Source organism: Monopterus albus, unplaced genomic scaffold, assembly GCF_001952655.1.
Source record: "Monopterus albus unplaced genomic scaffold, M_albus_1.0 scaffold7.1, whole genome shotgun sequence".
Taxonomy (NCBI): domain Eukaryota; kingdom Metazoa; phylum Chordata; class Actinopteri; order Synbranchiformes; family Synbranchidae; genus Monopterus; species Monopterus albus.
In genome coordinates this window covers 129896-150827 of record NW_018127887.1, presented here as the reverse complement: position 1 = coordinate 150827, position 20932 = coordinate 129896, and the positions used below count along the sequence as shown (strand labels likewise).

Genomic DNA, 20932 nt, shown 5'->3' with positions numbered 1-20932 from the left:
AATTAATAAAATGACTATAATAATAACCAGGCAGCCACTGCAAAGGGTGCAGACATCCATTTAATATATATTAGAAAACCAAAATGTGAAGAAAGGCTACATGGAATTTTACTTCAAAGAGTATTATTGAAGACTAATATTTATAGACATGTAATATACATAACTATGCTCCTTGCAAGAGAGGACCTGACAATGGAAAAAAAAAATCTATCAATGGTAATAGTTAAAACCATTCATAGAATAATAGGCTTTGACAGAACAGCAATTTTTCTTAATTGTGCAATGACCTTTGACCTTCAGGCATGGGCAACTTCTCTCTCCACTTATTAAAGGAGAAGGTCCTGCTCTGACATAAGTTTATCTATCTGGAGGACGGGTGAAGCCTCGCAGATTTAATTTTTTATTGCTTTTCAGAGAGTAAAGTGCTGTGGTTGACACCTGGTTCAGCGGTCATTTGTAAGAGCAAGGAGTGTGTCTGGGGACAAATATAAAAATGTGGGGAAGTGCATAGGTGGAGAGGTAGGTGGGATCAAACGCTTGCATGTGGAAACAAAACAACCCAACAGAGCTTCATAGACTTCTGCGTGTCATAAGGACGATGCCAAGTGTAGACAGAGCCTGAGATGTATTTCAGGGCCGAGTTTTAAAATAATACAACAAAACATTTACTGTCTGACAACACATTAGATTTGTGGGGTAAATTTATGAGTGTGTGAGATGTGAGGATGTTCACAAATAAAATAAATACTAAGTGGGAGCTTTAAGGCCCGAGCTGCCTAGTGCACTCAGTGGAATGCGCATCAAGGAAGTATGTGATGCACCCATAGGAATGTGTGTGCACGTTAGTGTTCCCCTGATGCACGGTTGTAGCAGACGTGTGTTGCACCAGCCGTGGGCATTCTGGCTGTTGTCAGGTTTCATGGCTTCTACTTGTGAGAGCCTCTGACCAAAGCCACAGGCCTTCATGCCACCGGTCAGCCTGTGACAAATGGTCATTATGGCACAAAAGCCACTCCAGCTGTTCCAAGACGCATCACAATCCAAGTCAAGCTGTAGTGCTCATGTATGTAGGACATTTTGCTGCTTCTCTCCACCCCTCTTTCTCTCTCGTTCTTTGGCACTGGGAGGAATGTGTGGAAGGAAGAAGAGATGGATGAAAAGAGGGACGAAGGGGGATTCCCTGCTCTTCCTGTCTCTCTCTCTCTCTCTCGCTTTCCACGTCTATTTGGAGAGTTTGCTGATGACACGGATCAGCGCTCCATTTTCGTCCTTAAGACGCTGGTTGTCTGCTCTCAGGTCAACTAGAACCTGGTGGTAGAAGGTAAACTCACATTACAAAAAGTCAAAATACAGTATAAAACAAGATTTACTCATTTTACTGTTTGATATATGTATTATTAGTCCATTGACATGAAATCCTAAGATGATATATTCTAGGCCATTTTCACAGCACATATTTTGACTAATTGTGGCAGGAAAAGCACTGATGTTAAAAATAATAATGATCACTTTGCTCCATTTAAGTTTTGCAAAAAGCCTTACCAGGTGACCCAGCATGTGCAATACAAAGAAACTGCACTCCTAGATACATATAATACAGCATCTACCCGTTTTATTAATTCCCCCTGTGCTATGTTCATGTTACAGCCCTCAACGCCCAATTCTGATTTCTTTAAGTCACATCTGATCTTTTTGTGTTTATGGCTGTAATTCATGATTGAAAGTGACATGGATCCAGCTCTGGTGTGACAGCGATTGCATAGTCAGATCTGATATGGATCAGATCAAGGACCACATAGAGAAATGGCCCACATCCGATTTGCAATAAGTCCCACGTTGGTTGTTCACACGTCCATGAAAAGATCAGACTGAAGTCACTTGTGGTCTAATCTGATTTGTACTACTTCATCATGTAAGGTGAATGTAGCCTAGGTGTCCCAAGGCCTGTTAATCAATCAAGCCTGATTTAATAGAAATGTCAGGCAATTTACAGAAAGCGTCATTGTGTTACTTCACAACACACAGATCAGATGCATCTTGGGTTACCTACCACTTTCAAGTAGTTGCCGGGCAGGTAGAACAAAACATCTATTAATCTGATAAGCAATCACATTAACCTATGAGAAGTAACATTATCTCACCTGAAGACAGGCTTAGAGAGACCATACTGTGTAAAACAACTCTCTTCAGTGTCTTCACCACGCTGCTGAAATGCACAAGCTAAAGCCAAGCTAATCAAGCAGGAGCATGCAAGAGGGTCTGTGCCCGTGATCAGATTCATTCTGGATCTCTCCTCACCTTCAGCTCCTCCTCCAGGTCTGCCATTCGCCGCTCCAACATCCTCCGGTCCTGATGCCGGGGAAACATGTGGGAGGGTTGGGGTGCAGAAAGAAAAGATGTAGAGAAGAAGGAGGAGCACAAAAGTTGAGTGAAAACAGGTGACAAAATGGTTCGAGTAGGGAGGAGAGAGTGTCAACCAAACAGCAGGGTGGCTATAGTGAGGCAGATGAAGCTACAAAACATTAATGTTACCAGCAGGGATGCATTACCTTCCTCTCCAGCTCCAGCAGGGCTGAACAGTCACTAAAGCGCTCCTGTCTCTGTTGGATGCAAAATACCAATAATATTAGTATCATCACTGGAACAGTAGGTTTACAAGATGAATACAAGGTCTTTGTGGTATTTTTTTCTTTGTCTGTGCTGATCATTAGGGAAGTTAGCTCTCAGATACAAACTATTGACTGTACAGTATGTTTTATGATATATTGTGGGGTCATTTAAGGTATAAAAATACACAACATACATTGCAAAAGAGCTGAACACTGTTCTGAATAGTGGTTGATGTCTTCTCCTGAGGTTTGGTGGGTTTGCTTCTTGTTCTACTTTTGTGATTAAAACCCTTGAAATGTTTGTGACTGCTTATACAGATGCATGCACAGGATGAGTCATTAAGTCAATAAACAACTCGGTGATGTCAGTCACACGGCATTCATTTGCTGAAGTTTGATAATACTAGCCAAGGTAGGCTACCAGTCATACCAGCAAGAGATGTTTGTTACATTTTCATCTTCAAAAACAACATTTGTGTATCCTTTTGTCTCTGCATTAAAGATTACAATAAAGGTTTAGCTTATTGTGCGTCTGTGCCATCACCTGTGTGACCTTTTCCAGGTCCAACCTGGTCTGACTGATGATCCTCTGGGTGTCCTGCAGCTGAGACTGGAGCTGGCTGTTTTCTCTGGAGACCTCCTCAAACAGCTAAGACACAGACAGCAGTAAAAAACTGGGCCAAATAAGACACATTGTGATCTCAACATCAGTTTTGTTTGCTGACCTTCTTAAAATCCTTCGTCTCAGATTCTCCTCCCTGGGTACAGTCATTACAGGGTACGTTTGACCTTAGTGGATGAGGAGAGCAGGGGTCAGAGATACAGCTATCGGAGACTGTGCAAACACAGTGAGGAAAAAGCAAATCTAACAGGTCAAAGGCTGGATTCATACCTGGAACTCAAGTGTTGCTCTGTCTGTAAACAGAGAAGACAAGCAAACGAGTTAGGACCAGTGTAGAGCATGGATCGAGCCGCATATTCTTGTCCGAATCTGACTCATGCCTGAGGGTGTGGCATCTGGACCCTCAAGCTTATAATGTCCAAACCCACCCGAGCCCAAAGCAGTTGAGTTTGTACTGGCGTTTTCCGCCCTTCTCATTAAGCGAAACAGACATTTGAGTGCTCCAACTGTATAGGCTAAAGTTTGCCCTATGTGCCCTAACCTAACCCAGACCCTAACATAATTTCCAAATTCCTGTCTAAACCCAGCTGGCTCGGTTCGGGTATTCACACTGTAGGCCAGTATCTTAGGGTGCAATCCATTGAGACTGTAAACACACAAACATACCTGTGGATCCAGCCCACTTCCTGAGAGTTCCTCCTCTCCACTGGGATCATTGTCATCGCTCTGCACATGACAGACACCACAACTCCAAAGTCAAGTTACAGCATTTCTGGTTTTTACATTTGCTACTTTATCTTTTCTTGTTAGAATGATTTGCTATCTGTCCTGCAGTAATCTGACAGATAAAAAGATGTTTGTGGTATTAACCTCCCCAGGCCTCTGTGCCTTCCTTCTGGCCCGAGCTTGTCTTCTCTCCCTGCGCTCCCGGGCCCATCGCTCCGTCTCACTCTCCAGTGTGCTGGCCTCAACATCTGGAACGAAGCCACACAGCAGATGTTTAAGGGAAAATCAAATATTTAAACAACTGCAGCATTGTCGGGCTCTAGGTTTTTTTTTTTTTTTTTTTTTTTTTTTTTTACCAGCACCACAAAAATAGTCAGACGTCTGAGGCCGTGGAGTGCCAGCGGGCTGTGTAAGGCCAAGTAGGTCTGACTTCTGCAGGCTGGCAATGCGAGACCTCCAGCTCACTTCCTGTGAACACAGTATCCCCTGCTATGTGATGCCACATGACATTATGTAAGTGCAGCAAACACAGGCATGTAGGGTTCTCACCCCCTCCTCTCCTTTCTTTTGTTTTAGTTCCTTCTCTTTCTCTTTCTCCTTCTCTTCCTCTTCCTTCTTTTCTCTCCCTTTGTTGTCCGCCTTCATCGTTTTCATCGTCTTCTCTGCCTCCTGCAGATCTGTTAGTGTCACCCCCTTTAAGTGAAAGAGAGATAATGTCGCCTCATGTACCACACTGACATTACTAGAAGGCTCCAGAGCTGGAGGTTTCCTCCTCATCTGCAGGTCATGTTTGTACCTGAGTGGAGCGGCGGGACTGCCGTGCGTGTCGAGAGCGAGCCTTCCTCTGTGCCTCTGCTTCTTCATCCCGCACGGGTGTCAAATAAGATCTGCACAAGTCAAACCACATTTTTAGCAACAAAGCAGCACCAACAGCCCTTCAGTTTAAAAATATCCGCCCCTCAATAACATGCAAGGAAACAGTCGAGACTCACTTGCGCCTCTGCTTGGCCTCCTGTTCACCTGTGGTCGTGCTCTGAGAGCTGGAGGTGGTGACGGCAGACTGATCCTTCTGTTCCTGAGGAATTCTTTGGGAGAAAGAAACATTACCACTATCAGATCTTTCAGACAAGTGAGAAAAATGCTTCAGACAGTATACAAAATGAAATACCTTTGTGACGAGGCGCTATTAAGGCGGCCTAGTCCAGCAGAGCTTGTTCCTGTGCTGGCTGAGGTCATGGTGGGATCATCCAGTTTCTTTCCATACGATGAGCTAACAAAGAAGACAAAGCCCATTGGAAACACAAAGGCATCTTTCACAGCCACACACACACACAAATTAGAATTCATTGCTGGGGGAATGTAATAAGCCACAGCTACAACACACACAAATGGGAGAGCAAACAAATACAAGACGGGCAGTGAGCAGCGTGACTGACCTGTGAAGCAAATAGGGGGTGGAACTAGTGATATCATTCCCTGATTGACTATAAAGGCGCCGGGTGTAAGAGGAGCTATGGCTTAGCCAGCTGAGAGGGAGACAGAGTGACAAGGGCACATATGGTGTGACTCAGAAAAACAGATTCTGGTTTCATAAGTGCAGAAGCATGCGAGAGCACAGGCCCACCTGTTGGAGCCGTCAGAGCTGCTGTCTGGAATACTGAAAAGCCTCCGCGTTGGAGTGGGTGGTACCCGAGCCAGCCTTGGCTCCTGAAAACAGGGGTTAAAATCAGTTCATCAGTTATTTATGTGACTCAGTGGATGGGAGCCGTAAAAGAAGCCTTTATTTGGCTTGTCATGGTAGAGTTATATAATAATAGGAGTGGTTTCATTGGTGTATAAATCCCTGATTCATGCGAGTGCCTGTGGTGTGTACCTTGGTGTCAGCCCCAGAGCTGAGGCGGGGGCTGGAGGCAGAGCGGGTCATGCCTAGTCGCAGCTCTGGAGGTCTGCTAGAGTCCTGGCTGGCATCAGACAGTCCAGCTGAGCCCAGAGTCACCGAGCTGCCTGCCTTCCTCAGAGACGTTCTCCAGGAGCCTGGAGCCTCAGTGGCTGCAGGCTTGATTGGTTTCTGCTATGCAGCCCGTAAAAGTCACCATCTTTATTGCCATTTATACAAACTTGTCTTTTTATTATATATCTCTAGAAATGACCTTTTTCACTTGGCTTGCAGCAGTGCTCGTTGACATGGAGGTAGGAAGCAGGCTGCCGGTGTTGCGTTTGTTGTTCAAGTTGTTGATGATCTCTCGGTTTTTCGCTTTCTCTGCAACCATACAAAGGCCTATAAGCAATAAATCTCTAGCTAAATCATAAAACCCTGACTTCATAAAACATGTCGTCACTTTTAAACACACTTCTCTTTATTATTTATCAGCAACAACACCACAGACTCCCTTCCAAATACAAACAGCAGCCCTCACCTGACTCTGCATCGCTCTCAGATTCACTCTCCTCTTCTGAGCTGGAGCTGCTGGAGGCTTTTGCCTGGCTCTGAGACCGACCCTGTCCTGTCTGACCTTCCTCCTCCTCTTCCTCAGCTGGACTGCTATGCAAGGCAGGAGGTGGGTGCTTCTCCCGCTCATGGAGGCAGATCTTTTCCTTACTGCTCATACGAGAGATAGAAGTCCTGCAGGGGTGGGGCCAAGGTGGGGTGGAACAACAGGTGGCATGCAGGTAGCTGATCAGTGAGAGCATCACTCTATGTGCAGCCAATTAGAGCAAGCATGCATCAATCAACACATCAGTAGGTGGGACAGTGAGTCATTCTCTGTGATGCCATGTGTAGTACTGCTGTCTTATCAGTAGATCAGCATTTAGCTGTATGTATCCTCAAATAAAATGTATTGTCATACATCACTTATTTTACACCCTTTACAACATGTGACAATGCAAACCTAAGGGATAACATAGCAACTGAGCATCCACACAAATGGAAAACAATTGGTGTGTCCAATTCCACATACTAAATTGTATACAGTATGCACATAATCTTTCGAGTACATAATACACATACAGGTACTCTGCACATAGTGTGTGTTTCCAGCTTGTTTACAAGGAATCAATTGGTAATTGCCATTACCAATTATACCTTATAGGTAAGTATTTTATGTTGTATTAAATGAGAATAGTGTACAAATTAAAAGTGCATTAATGCATTTCCTTTTTTTGCATGAAAACACAACACACTCAAATTCTATTTATAAGCAGTGTGTACTGTATAATGACGCTTTATCAGAGGATGCCATCATGAATCTTCAGGGCCCCACAATAAGTAACATCAGTTTCCAATCCTACCCTTAAAGTTCTATTCTACCAAGAATGTCAATCAGAAGAAATATACACCAGTACCAACTCCACTGAGTCAATAACTATATTATCAGCAATGTCGATACTACACACAGTATTAGAACATGTTGGTTAATGTTGCAAATTAATAAGCAGGACATCTTTATGGTAATTGTTGCATCAGTGTGTTGATTTAGCAGGTATTTAATTTGCTGGATTAGCAAAAACAGGGATTACTGTCCTTTCTGTTTGAACCATAAACAGGCTGGCAGTGGATGTCGCAGAAAATTCACACTAATGCAAAATACATATTGAAAACATACAAATAATAATTTATTTCTTCATTATGTTGTTCTCCTGTATGATGGCAAAGATGCTCTGGTAGAGTTGCTTTTTTTTGTTTGCGTTACATTTCGTTGAACAACAAAAATGTCCGTGAACACTGCTACATTTTAGTAGGCCAGCTGGTATTTGAAGGTACTACAGTAAGTACAGTTAGTATTTAGTATGAGACTAGGACACAGAATGTCACCGACCGCTACATCTATCCAGGTCAGTATCAGTGGACAGAAGTAACATGGTTCAAAGAAATCCTGGGACACCTGCATGCATACAACTGGTACTGGAATTACTGGGATTTAGTTGAGGAACAGCGTAGCGTGCACCCACATAACACACACAGACACACAAACACATGCCCACACACCAACACACTGGCACTGACCTGCGTGGGCGACCTGGTACCATGGAGATTGGCGGACTGTTCTCAATAACAGGAGCCTGTTTCTCTTTCTCACTGCGTAACTGAAGAGGAATATAAACACGCATAAACATAGAGAACATTCGCTGCTGTAACGCTATTAATCAGATCAGGTTTATCTAACAGAGTGAGATAGTCGCCGAGCCTGTGTGAAGGCAGACTCACAGCGTTTTGTTTCTTCTGTAGCTCCTCCAGAGTGTCCACGAGGTTTTCATCAGCAACATCAAGGGGAGTTTGGCCCTACAAGGACATTCAGCGTATGATCAGCTGTGGTACGAGCAAAGGCTTCAGTTACACAGTTAATGGTGAGGAAAGGTCATTCGTCTCCCGCTCACCACATTGTTGACGGCACCCATATCACACATGTTGTCAGCGAGAAGGGTGCACACCTCCTCCTGGCCCCAGTGAGCCGCTGCATGCAGGGGCGTCCAACCGTCAATGTCCCTGCTGTCCACATCCACCCCACATTGTAAGAGCACCCTGAGCAAGGTGATGAAGAGAAACAAGAAGAAAGAGAATGGAGAACAAAGTTCTGTATAACAGCTGTTTGACTTCGCGTGACACATAACAAGCTGTCATCGCTCCCATGCGTGAGGACTGATGCTCACTTCAGGACTTCGATATAGCCTTTGGCAGCTGCAACATGCAGAGCTGTTGCCTTGGTGTTTAGGTGAGGTGTGACAGTGCCACTTCCTGCCAGCACTGCCATGGCGTCCTGGAGCATGATCCTCTCCTCCTCCTTTCGGGCCTTGTCCACGTCTATTCCTATTATGCACACACAAACACACAGAGGCAAAAACTGCACTTTAAAATCATCTGCCCATAAAATCTATAATGTATGCCGTAAACTGCATAAGTGTTCACATCAGTGTGTGTGTGGACAAAAAGTATTCTATACTTATTTGATATGTCACCTGAGGATTCACTTGCATTTGACAGTGATAATGATAAAAGCCCGGAGCCTCAGAATGCTGCTACACAGATTTAGTCCTCAGTTCTTTCTCTAGTTTTTTTCTGCTCTGAGCAACACGCATGCTTCAAATGTGGCCCCTTATAAAAACAGGACAAACATACAAAGTCATTTCTGGAGCTGTACAGTTAGGAGAATACATTTAGGGGTTCAATTAGCTTTTTTGTGACCCCTCTCCAATTCTGTGCCCCAGCCTGGCCACCCCACCTAAATATTTTCTAGATCCGCCCCTGGATTCTACTCCTAAAAAATATAAGTGTTATTTACAAGAAGCATCTGCTGCTCACAATAAAAGAGCTCTCAGAAGACTTATGATCAAGAACTGGGAACGGGTTACAAAATAACCTCAAAGAATTCAGATATTCATCAGTCCGCTGCTGGACAAACTGTCTATAAATGGAGACAATCTAGTGCTGTGACCGTTTGCAAAAGAGCATCTGGACACTCCCCACGCAACACTTCACAAGAGAAAATGTACTCTGACGTTTTTCAAGTTATCTTACAGGAGAACCTCAGGGTGGCTGTCCACCAGCTGAAGCTTAGAAGACAAGTGAAGCAGCAGGACAGTAACCCTAAACACCAAATTACCCTGTCGCAGAGCCACAGAGAATCAGAGCTCATAGTCGGTTTTACTTTTGTCGTCATCACTTATCTTAAAATATCCACAAACCACTGAAATTTTCTCCACTACCTAGTGACTGGCTCAGCCTGCTTGAGGTTAATGTATTGCAGCTGTTAAGTGGTATTGGTGCATAGTATCGGACAGCTGTTATGAGTACAAGTACTAGAAGATGGTATCGGACCTGATACCTGATACCGGTGCATCCTTACTGAATGATTTCTGATACATGTCACTGAAAGTAGAACAATGTTAGTTTGAAATACCAGAAAACAGTAAAACTATTTTGCTTTACGAATATCTAATAAACTAAAAGAAGTGCAACATCTGGCATCTAGAAACTGACCAAAAAGCATTAAATGTATATCAGAAGAGTCAAAAAATATTACAGTACATCAATAATGTATTCGTTCAATAATCTTAATGGAGCATAAGAAGCAAATCATCACATTTGAGAAGCAGTTGCCACCCAGCGACTCCTCACCTTGTTTTTTGATTTCAGCTTTGAGAAGCCTCTCCATGACATCCTCTGTGGCCACATCCAGAGGAAGCTCTCCCTCACTGTTCACTGCTCCAACATAAGCGCCATGCTCTATCAGGTATCTTCAGAGAACAGGAACAGAGTCAATCAGTGCTCGGTAAAATGTAAACACTGACCTCACCGTCCTGTCCATCCCTCTGCAATGTTTACTTCTGAATGGACTCAGATTCAATGTAGGCCTGATACTTTGGGGCTTTCAAAATTCCTGTGGCAGTGATGGCCGACACTTACTTAGCGATCTGGATGAAGCCGCAGGACGCTGCAGCGTGCAGAGGAGTCCAGCCCTCATTGTCCCCTCTGTTGACATCACTCCCGCTCTCCACCAGAAACTGAACCATCTCAGCATTTTCATCTATGCAGGCCTGCCAGAGGACACACAACCACATGATGCACTGCTATAAAGTGTTTATTGTTGGGTGTTTACTGTGAGAATTCCCACTACAGACATTAAAAAATAGAAACCAGATTGCACACGACATGTAGAGCACCGTTTCAGCACAGAAGATCTTCAGCCGACTTCGTTTCAGTTTGTTGTGAAAAGCAAAACTCCAGACACTTTCAACATCTTTTAAAGCCAACTGAAGCGCAGAGGCTAAAACAATGTCTACTGCATCTGCTTGAGGTAATGCCTTTCTGTTAAGCAGGCTTCTAAATGCCCTCAAGTACTTTCCAAAACACTCATTTTGTGATGCGAGTGAAACAACACATCTATTTAACTGCTTTTCCTGAGGCGAGGTCTAGCCCATAATCCCAATTTGATCCAACAGGGGTCCCAAGATGAATCCCATGAGGATCTCATGGCATTATGTTATGATAGGCTGTTTTAATGTCAGCTAATATTTCATGAGAAACAACTCAGAGGGAAGGTCTGTGTAAGATCCTTTTTTCATACTGCAATAAAGGTCTGAGATGATTTCAACACACATATTTTAAGAATATATCTTCATTACTGAGGTCATAGTTAAAGGTGGTGTTGTACTGGACATTATATTTAGACGTCTCTATATTTTTGTCCTCTCCGGTTACATACATGAGGGTCAGAATATTAGGAACACCTCTGAATATAATGTAGTCCAGTACAACACCACCTTTAACTATGGCCTCAATAATAAACATATAATTGAATTTATATAATTATGACAATCTCACCAAAAACTTAAACATTTTGAGCTTCATAAACACAGATGTTGAGGCAGAAGTGTTGCAGTGAATTGCATACAATTGTACAGATGTACCTAATAAAGTGGCTGGTGAGTGTATTTGTCAGAGTTTTGGACTAGTTCTGATCTCATTTCTAGAATTAAGTGATTATTTATTTTAAAAACAGAAGCAAATGTACTGTAAATTCAAGGTAAGAGTCAATAATACACAATTAAATGGCCCAAAGAATGGGAGAGCATTCATATGGGAGCTCGGTATAAGAGTTAAATGATGTTTACCCATTATTCGGCCCCAGAGAGGGCGGTGTAAGGCGAAGCTGTCACAGATCTTCAGATACCCACAATAAGCAAAACCATTTTCCAGACCTAACCTACCTTTAGCACAGAGCATCGCTGATCCCTATCCTCACCCAAGCAAAGAGCAGATTATGTGGTTTCACACAGCATCTGCACTGTATTTGCTCAGGTCGAGCAGTGGCTGGCCCGAATGGCAGTCACCTCTGAGAACCGGGTCTGCTCAGTGGTCCAACCACTGACACCGACCACTGTTCTACCAAGATTGTCTAAGGACTATTACTAATTCCAGTGAGTCTGTAGTGCCATCATAGTGCTTATATTGTCTGCAAGACTGTTTAATGGCCCCAATATAAATCACAAAAAGCTTCAAATCCTCACACTTCTGATGCTGGAAACAGAACTCATTGGGCACATTTGTTTCATAAATGACTTAATCACTTTAGAAAATTGATTATGTTCTGTTAGTTCACCAATCTAGCACTAATCGCACAGGAAGCATCATCATTTGTTGGAAGATAATAATGGTTTCAGGAGTCAATTACAAACAAAAACAAGAGTTTACAGTCACGCTAGTGGGTAGGCGAAGCTGAACTGCACTAAGACACAGGAGGGACTTGAGCAAAATGCTATGCTAATATTGCAATATGCTCACAGAGACCATGCAGTATTTATTGATCAGTACTACAGATACATTAGAGCCAAGACTTGGGAATTCTGGACTGACTGACACTACCATACTGCTGCTATGACTGAAAATACTTGAGAAGATCTTGCAGTGTACACCAGCAGGAAAATATATATATATCAAGCTTATCTTCTTATTTTCATACGTTGCTTCATGTATGCGTTTCTATGTCCGATTTTATCACTAGCATCTGAGGTGACACCTGCTCGGAAAAAGACTACAATCTCAAATGTGACGGTGTTTTCAGTTATTCACTATTATCATAGTGATTTTCAGAATGTCACAGCAGCGTCTGTAGCTGCACACAACCTTGTCTATCAAGCCCACCATAAGCCACCTAAAAGGCTTTGCTTTTGGGCTCAATCAACTAATCACAAAGCTGCTACACATCTCCTCCCTCCTTCATCATGAGATCATTAGTCAGGGAGTATGGTGGAAAAAACAAAAGCATGGTCATCGTAAGACGGGGCTCGGAGCGCGCTCCAGGGCCAGAGCCTGGCAGCGTTTTCTCACAGCACAGGGGAGAGCCCGCTGATCAAGTGGGTGCCACAAACTGAATGAATGGACAGAGGGGCACTTCTTGCCTGTGCGTTATGAGGGTGCACACACAGCCTCTAAGCAGACTCCTTCACTGGGTCATCAAGTGACTCATTGTGGAAATCGCCTTTGACAACAGCTGCTTGCGCTGTTTGAGGAATGTTTTCCATTTCTTCATCCGAAATCCCAAAACTCTACTCCATGGGGAACTGGCAAAAGGAAGGAGAGACGAGGGAGAGGCAAATAAGGGCGAAAGAGTAGTGGAGAAGACAGAAAGGATTTGGATGGAGAGGATGGAAAGTTTGGAGAATGTGGGCCTATATTTAATTCAGGTTGCTGGGCAACCAATGAGCAAAGGGGGAAAGAGACTGAAGGTAGGAGAGGGACCACACCAGGTGACGGTTCAACACGTCGATCGACCACAAGAGGGCACATACATACTCAGTCACTCATCTGAGCTGGTCATAGGAAGGCTACATCACCAAATACATAACACTGGCTTAAACTAGAGGGAAAACACCAACCACCGCTGAACATGACATCAGTGTGCACATACAGACAGCTCCTGCGATCTGGAAAATAAAAAGCACAACATTTAAGAATGCTTAGATATGAAAGCTAAATCCATCCGACTGTGAGATCAAGAGGCAGCAATGTGTTTATGATGAGGGATCATAAAAGCAGAGGAAATCCGAGGGCTTGTGCGACAGTGATGTTGTCCAGACTTCTCCTGTGTGATATGACTGAAGTCAAGGGGAGGAAGGGCCCTCAAGGCTGGGCCACACTGAGACTGCAGCATGCTTTGAAAGAGGCAGCGCAGCCTATTTGGGACATCCACAAACTGCAGTTAAAAACATACAGGTTAAACCACACTCCTCCTGACAATGTTGTCCTGCTGAGAGTGGTAATCAACAGGCTCCCTTGTGTTTTTCTTCATGAGAAAAATATTAGAAATGTGTAGATCAGATGATGAAAACTTTCCTGAATTCAATGACCCTGTATTTTACCGAGACTCCATCAGGGACCGTCTGTCACAAGTATGGCAGTCAGTGTGTAATATGTGTCAAAAATGATCCCACAGGCTCTCAACTGACCGGTTTTTACTGTCTGCTGCTCTCAGCTACCCTCCTACCAGAAAAAGAAGCCTATAACTTAGTAAATAGAACCGTGCAGATGACCCAGCCTACCAGCTGGATAATGAAGTCTGTGTGCAGGCCAGAAGTGCTGCTGCTGGGACTTGAACAAAACAAACTCAGAGACGATAAAGTGATAAGGTATATGCGCTGCTACGTTCAGAGCAATTCAAATGTTTATACTATGGTTAACTGCTAAATTTAATCTCCAACTTCCCGTTAAAGCCTCGTCGCTGAGGACGACTGACGGACAAACCGTGTCGGCGAGGTGAGCGACAGTTAGCAGCGACTCCGCGGTTAACTCACCGACAAAAGTAGTTGACAGTTGAGGGGTAACGTTAAACTTTTTACCTGGTGAAGCGCTGTCAGTCCGTCTATATTGGCATGGTTGATATCAGCTCCCTGTCGGAGCAGCGCTGCGACCTCCTCCCGGTCTCCGGCAGAGCAGGCGGCCATAAACACGGCTCCTTGGGCGAACCGTACTTTCGAGCGCCGCGTCCCGGAACCGCTTGAGGTTTCTCGGGCCTCCGATCTCGTCCGATCCGTCTCTGAGCCCAGCCATCGCTGCAGCTGATCCTGCCGACGCTGTTTGGCCGCTTCGGACCGGGAATGGTCAGTGGCCGCCATCTTCCCTGGTCTGTCCCGGACAGATACAGCTCATGGTACGAGGAGAAGTCGGGTAAATGGTCCGGATTGAACCTCCCCGGGCTGCGCCCCCTGGTGGACACACCGGAAACTTCAGTCCTACGATGCTTTCACGTACTCCTCCGAAATTAAGGTCTCAGAGGGGGTGACAGTTTTATCCTCCGTTTTTCTTTTGTTTTTATAAATATTACAGAAAGAGACTAGGCTATAAGCAATAACTTACAAGACAGTTGTTGGACAACATTTCTTGTTGGAAAAACTAAACAACAAAAATAAATAAATAAAATAAAATAACCAGTCTACACAAATTAAAGTGCTGACAAATACCCCCACTTAGGGATTAATAGGCCTAACGATCAAACAATAGGCTTTAAAAATACTTGTAGCATATTTCATTTGAATATATTTTATGTTTTTGGTAACACCCATTCAGGACTCAATTTCCAATAGTAATATCAAATTTTAATTTATTTTTTAATAGGCCCACAGTTGTTAAAATAGGGGAAGGATAGTGTCTCATCTTCACAATGTATTTTCTTTACTTTTTTAAAAGCTGTATATCTGGGTGAGAATCGGAATTAAGCTGTTTATTTTGAGCGTCACACAATAAAACAGTGGAAATATAAATATGGTTAATAAATAGGCTATTTATCTACACAAATTTATTTAGAATATTCAAATAAATGTGTGCATGTTAACTGCATTAAAAATCATAGGCAGACTAAACAGCGTATGAATAAATACTATTTTTTGACCAGTAACATTTCTGTAGTTCCCATTTTTCCTGACGTCACTTGAAAGCATTGACACGTAAGCTCATTTCGTACCTAAAATCCCTGCAGTTAAAAAATGTCTTTGTTACTACCAGAGTTGCCTGAGCTCTTCAAGGACACATTCAGTTAACAGCTTTCGCAACAGACCACAACTTTGTGTGATTACCTTTGTTATGATTCGTGAGGAAGATGATGATTGCACATGTGAGGGGAATCCCGGGATGCGCCTCTAGTGGCGACAGTACGGTACAGCGATCGTTGATTGCTCGGTTATTATCACTAGCCTCTTTTGGTATAATTTAATAGATTTGTTTGTTTTACCAAAGATAATTACACCCCAGAGAAGAACATACGGTATGACGCATGTTTAAAGGTGATATAAAAAGGGGACAAACATGTAGCCTATTTGATCCACAGTAAGCACAGTATTTGTTTATATATTTTGTAGCTAATGTAACATCTTAATATTTTGTTTGAGAGGTGCAGTTTATTTGTAAATGAGCTTAAAATGTACTTATCACTAAGATTAATGCCTATACATCTGCTTTTACATTATGAATGGCAGTGAATTGCTATTAAAGCTGTGAATTCCAAATATCAAGAGTTGAAGTCTAAATACCAGGGGCGTTGCTAGACTTGAGGCTTTACTGCTGAAGTCTAATATATTCACATGGCAACCGGTGCCAGGCGTGCGCACAAGCAAACGCTCAGCAACCGTTGTAGAGCTGACGTAATGATCAAAGGAACTCAACACTGGACAGACAGCACGACTGACTGAGTGCCTCACTATCTGTTTTGAACAATATTTAACAAGTCGCATCAAGCCAAGGGCCTGAAGAAATGGCAGGGTATGAAAAAAATATGATATATTTCAAAGAAACATCACAAGATGTGGACATCAATATAGTCAATGTTCTGGTCTGGCGGACTGAATCCCTGTTTGAGTGCGTGACTAAAACTAATTTGATTTTAAGAAAAGGACGGCGTATCTGCGACATTCACAGTGTTGCCACTGCATCTTTGCTTGCAGAGTTGATTTTAGATATTATAAAAATGTTGTCACATAACTACATAATGGCTGAAATGAACACAGAGAATATCACTCATGAACAGCTTCAGTCCATTATATCTGGAACGCTCACTAAGATCTGTTCTTCTTTCATGGACAACAAGGAGCTAAGTGAATTACAACGTGCCAGCATAGTACACCTTGTACACCTGATTTCTGACGAAATTCAAAGCGTCATATATTGTGTAACTTCGGACAGGATGGAGGACTCTGAGTCATCTGTAATTTGTCCTATGGTTGAGCTTGATGCACTAAATGAGATGATTGGCCATGTCTGTACTGTGTTAGCGGGGGTATCTAGCGACACGACAGACGAGCTGTACAGACCGGACACGCTCAGGAAAAGCCAATTAACTAACCTTCAAGAGGCTTTCCTTGAGAGGAGAACTCAAGAGATTGGGGAAGCACTAGGCCTGGGGGTGGAACACATGACAGAAAACCTTTTGAGAGATGTGCCAGACCATGAGTATGAGCTGCTACAACTGGACTGTTCTCTGAAGATTAAAGCTGTTGCTGAAGACATATCTCAGTTAATTGCTGGACATGTTCAGAGACTGAAAGACTCTATTGCTGCAGGACAAAGCCCAGAACACCCAGAGTACCCAGAGTGGCCCAGAATGACTGTGGACAGCACTGAAGTCAAGACAAAAAACTTCTTTGCAAAGCTGTTTGCCAGAACATTAATATATCGCATCCTGGCTCAGCTGATGGAATGCCATCGTGACTCTTTGGCCGAAAGCAGGGAATCAATCCAGTCACTCGTGGATGATATTGATCCTCTGATTTTCGTGAAGAAGGATGAAGAAGATGCTTTTATTTTGACCAAAAATTGTACATACCCACCATACCGTGAATTTTGTCATGTTGTAATGCAACTTAGTGGTGTCCTCTATAAACATATTACGGGTAAAGAAAAGCCAACAGATTGGAAAGCCAGTCTCCCAGAGTCACTTGCTGCCCTGTATGCTGACATAGAAGACAAAATACACACTTTCGTGACACTGATGGTCTGGTGGATGATGAGTCAGGCCAGGTACCACAAGGCTTAGGGATCTGATTTTGCAAACTGTGCAGTACGAAGTTGAGCGGTCAGAATGTGAGGACGCCGCATCTTTAGCAACAGGTGAGCCGTCAGAATGGGAGGACCCTGTATATGTATTACATGGCGGGCCATCAGAATGGGAGGGCCCTGTATATGAAATAAATGGTGAGCCATCAGAATGTGAGGACGCCCCATCTTTAGCAACAGGTGAGCCGTCAGAATGCAAGGACCCTGTATATGATGGTGAGCCATCAGAACGGGAGAACATGTGTGCTGAACCTGTGGAGGACATCACACTGCAGGTGGACGAAAACAAAGCAGTTGTCAGGATTCTTGTGGAGAATCTCCTTGTACGGACAGCCAAAAAGGCAAAAATGAAAGACAGTCTAATCTCAGAAGCTCTCATTGAACACCTGCTGGAAAATACATGGGAGGAAGTCAAGGGCATGGATATTCCTATCCCCCCTGGAACTATAAAAATCCTCACAAAAACTATTTACAAGGACCTATGCAAGAGGTGGAGCTATCCAGTCCATCTAGTGGTTGCCATGTATTCAAAGAACCCAGAAGTTGGAAAAAGCATAGCCTCTTCTATCAGAAAGTACCTGACAAAAACAAAGCCTCACACCATCTCCACATTCTTCTCCTCTGTGGGTAGAGCCATCTCCAAATGCTTTACCTTCAGAAATAAGATAACACCAGTGTCATAGTATGGCAGTCCCAGATGACACTGGGAAAATATGTCTGCATGTTCTCCCTGTGTGTGTGTGTGGGTTCTCTCCGGGTACTCCGGCAGCTTAGGTTGATTGGAGACTCTAAATTACCCCCAGGAGTGAGTGTGTGTGTAGTTGTTTGTCTACATGTCAGCCCTGTGAAAGACTGGCAACCTGCACCATCTCCCCCAATCAAAACAAAAGCGAGGCATAGCTCCTTATCAGAGAGAAGAGTAAATTTAAATAATTAGAATTATAGGAAAGAATAAACACAACTTACAATATATATGAATTTGTGTTGAGTGATCTGAACATCACCTGTTTAAATATACAGGCTAGATGTCAACCTAGTTTATTGTCATTTCTTTCATGGCTTTTTGAATGAATGAAGCAGCTGTTTGTTTTCTCCACTGCGGTGACAGATGAGCTTCATCCTCAGGATGATAAATCCTCCCTTCATCAATCATCAGGTTTCCCTGCGTCCTGTTCAGAGTGTTTGACAGTCACACACGTCTTTGCTAATCTGACAGATGGAAACATGTCAGCCTGTTTGAGAAGCCAGTGAGGACAGAAAGTTGAACAATGCCCTGTGTAAGCTCATCAGATGCTGTGACGTCAGTTCCAGGCTGGGCCACGAAAACAAAGCAGTTGTCAGGATTCTTGTGGAGAATCTCCTTGTACGGACAGCCAAAAAGGCAAAAATGAAAGACAGTCTAATCTCAGAAGCTCTCATTGAACACCTGCTGGAAAAAACATGGGAGGAAGTCAAGGGCATGGATATTCCTATCCCCCCTGGAACTATAAAAATCCTCACAAAAACTATTTACAAGGACCTATGCAAGAGGTGGAGCTATCCAGTCCATCTAGTGGTTGCCATGTATTCAAAGAACCCAGAAGTTGGAAAAAGCATAGCCTCTTCTATCAGAAAGTACCTGACAAAAACAAAGCCTCACACCATCTCCACATTCTTCTCCTCTGTGGGTAGAGCCATCTCCAAATGCTTTACCTTCAGAAATAAGATAACACCAGTGTCATAGTATGGCAGTCCCAGATGACACTGGGAAAATATGTCTGCATGTTCTCCCTGTGTGTGTGTGTGGGTTCTCTCCGGGTACTCCGGCTTCATCCCACTGTGGGTAGAGCCATCTCCAAACGCTTTACCTTCAGAAAAAAGATAACGCCAGTGTCATAGTATGGCAGTCCCAGATGACACTGGGAAAATATGTCTGCATGTTCTCCCTGTGTGTGTGTGTGGGTTCTCTCCGGGTACTCCGGCAGCTTAGGTTGATTGGAGACTCTAAATTACCCCCAGGAGTGAGTGTGTGTGTAGTTGTTTGTCTACATGTCAGCCCTGTGAAAGACTGGCAACCTGCACCATCTCCCCCAATCAAAACAAAAGCGAGGCATAGCTCCTTATCAGAGAGAAGAGTAAATTTAAATAATTAGAATTATAGGAAAGAATAAACACAACTTACAATATATATGAATTTGTGTTGAGTGATCTGAACATCACCTGTTTAAATATACAGGCTAGATGTCAACCTAGTTTATTGTCATTTCTTTCATGGCTTTTTGAATGAATGAAGCAGCTGTTTGTTTTCTCCACTGCGGTGACAGATGAGCTTCATCCTCAGGATGATAAATCCTCCCTTCATCAATCATCAGGTTTCCCTGCGTCCTGTTCAGAGTGTTTGACAGTCACACACGTCTTTGCTAATCTGACAGATGGAAACATGTCAGCCTGTTTGAGAAGCCAGTGAGGACAGGAAGTTGAACAATGCCCTGTGTAAGCTCATCAGATGCTGTGACGTCAGTTCCAGGCTGGTCCTGCCGTTCTGTCACAACGTAGTCAGTGCGTCTCCACCACTGTCCTCAGACGCGCAAGTCACACTGAACCACATCGACATGTTTCATGTCTGTGTTTGCATGTCACTCAGGACTCTGAGGAGGAGGAGGAGGACAGGTTTGACTCCAGTTCACCTCTCTGTGCCTTTCTTTGCAGCGCCCCCCTGAGGAGACTTTGGTATGTGTCCTGCTGTCCATGTCTATTAGACACCACATCCTTCATGTTACCAGGGGAAAATGTTGACCAGAACCATGAGTTAAATTGAGGAGCACGGTGAAGATGCCCCCTCCACCTGTGCTAAGGCTGTGGAGTTGCAGTACCACAAGTGGCCACAGGGGCTGATTGCGGTATGCTACCCAGTTCTGGTCTCAGACCTCCACCTCCCTGTGCGACATTAGTCATCACCACTGTGATGTCAAAGCAAGTCTCCATCATGATGCGGGACTTGCAGAGGTTGATGCAGTACTCCAGCTCTGCTGTGGCCTGAGCCAGAGCCTCCAGGTACTCCTGGGACTCCCAGTCCAGGTCCACGTCCACGTTGACAGGGGACATACGGTATGACGCATGTTTAAAGGTGATATAAAAAGGGGACAAACATGTAGCCTATTTGATCCACAGTAAGCACAGTATTTGTTTATATATTTTGTAGCTAATGTAACATCTTAATATTTTGTTTGAGAGGTGCAGTTTATTTGTAAATGAGCTTAAAATGTACTTATCACTAAGATTAATGCCTATACATCTGCTTTTACATTATGAATGGCAGTGAATTGCTATTAAAGCTGTGAATTCCAAATATCAAGAGTTGAAGTCTAAATACCAGGGGCGTTGCTAGACTTGAGGCTTTACTGGGGCACAGGCCCCCCCCATATACATATATATATATATATATATATAAATTCC

At 43.6% G+C, this 20932-nt stretch overlaps 1 protein-coding gene across 1 annotated transcript; it reads right to left on the bottom strand.

Annotated features, from left to right (window-relative positions):
• Positions 1-42: 42 nt before the first annotated feature.
• On the bottom strand, positions 43-14697 carry LOC109972924 (protein phosphatase 1 regulatory subunit 12A). Its single transcript, XM_020622168.1, has 25 exons — positions 14293-14697; positions 10361-10491; positions 10073-10191; positions 8608-8764; positions 8335-8479; positions 8165-8239; positions 7964-8043; positions 6375-6580; positions 6108-6217; positions 5831-6028; positions 5582-5664; positions 5394-5483; positions 5126-5227; positions 4950-5042; positions 4754-4844; positions 4507-4650; positions 4314-4425; positions 4102-4220; positions 3898-3957; positions 3502-3524; positions 3335-3398; positions 3154-3258; positions 2550-2600; positions 2299-2349; positions 43-1308 (listed from the first exon to the last, which is right to left on the bottom strand). The coding sequence occupies exons 1-25, from the start codon at positions 14566-14568 to the stop codon at positions 1222-1224; spliced, it is 2772 nt and encodes a 923-aa protein (XP_020477824.1). The 5' UTR covers positions 14569-14697; the 3' UTR covers positions 43-1221.
• Between the last annotated feature and the right edge of the window lie 6235 nt (positions 14698-20932).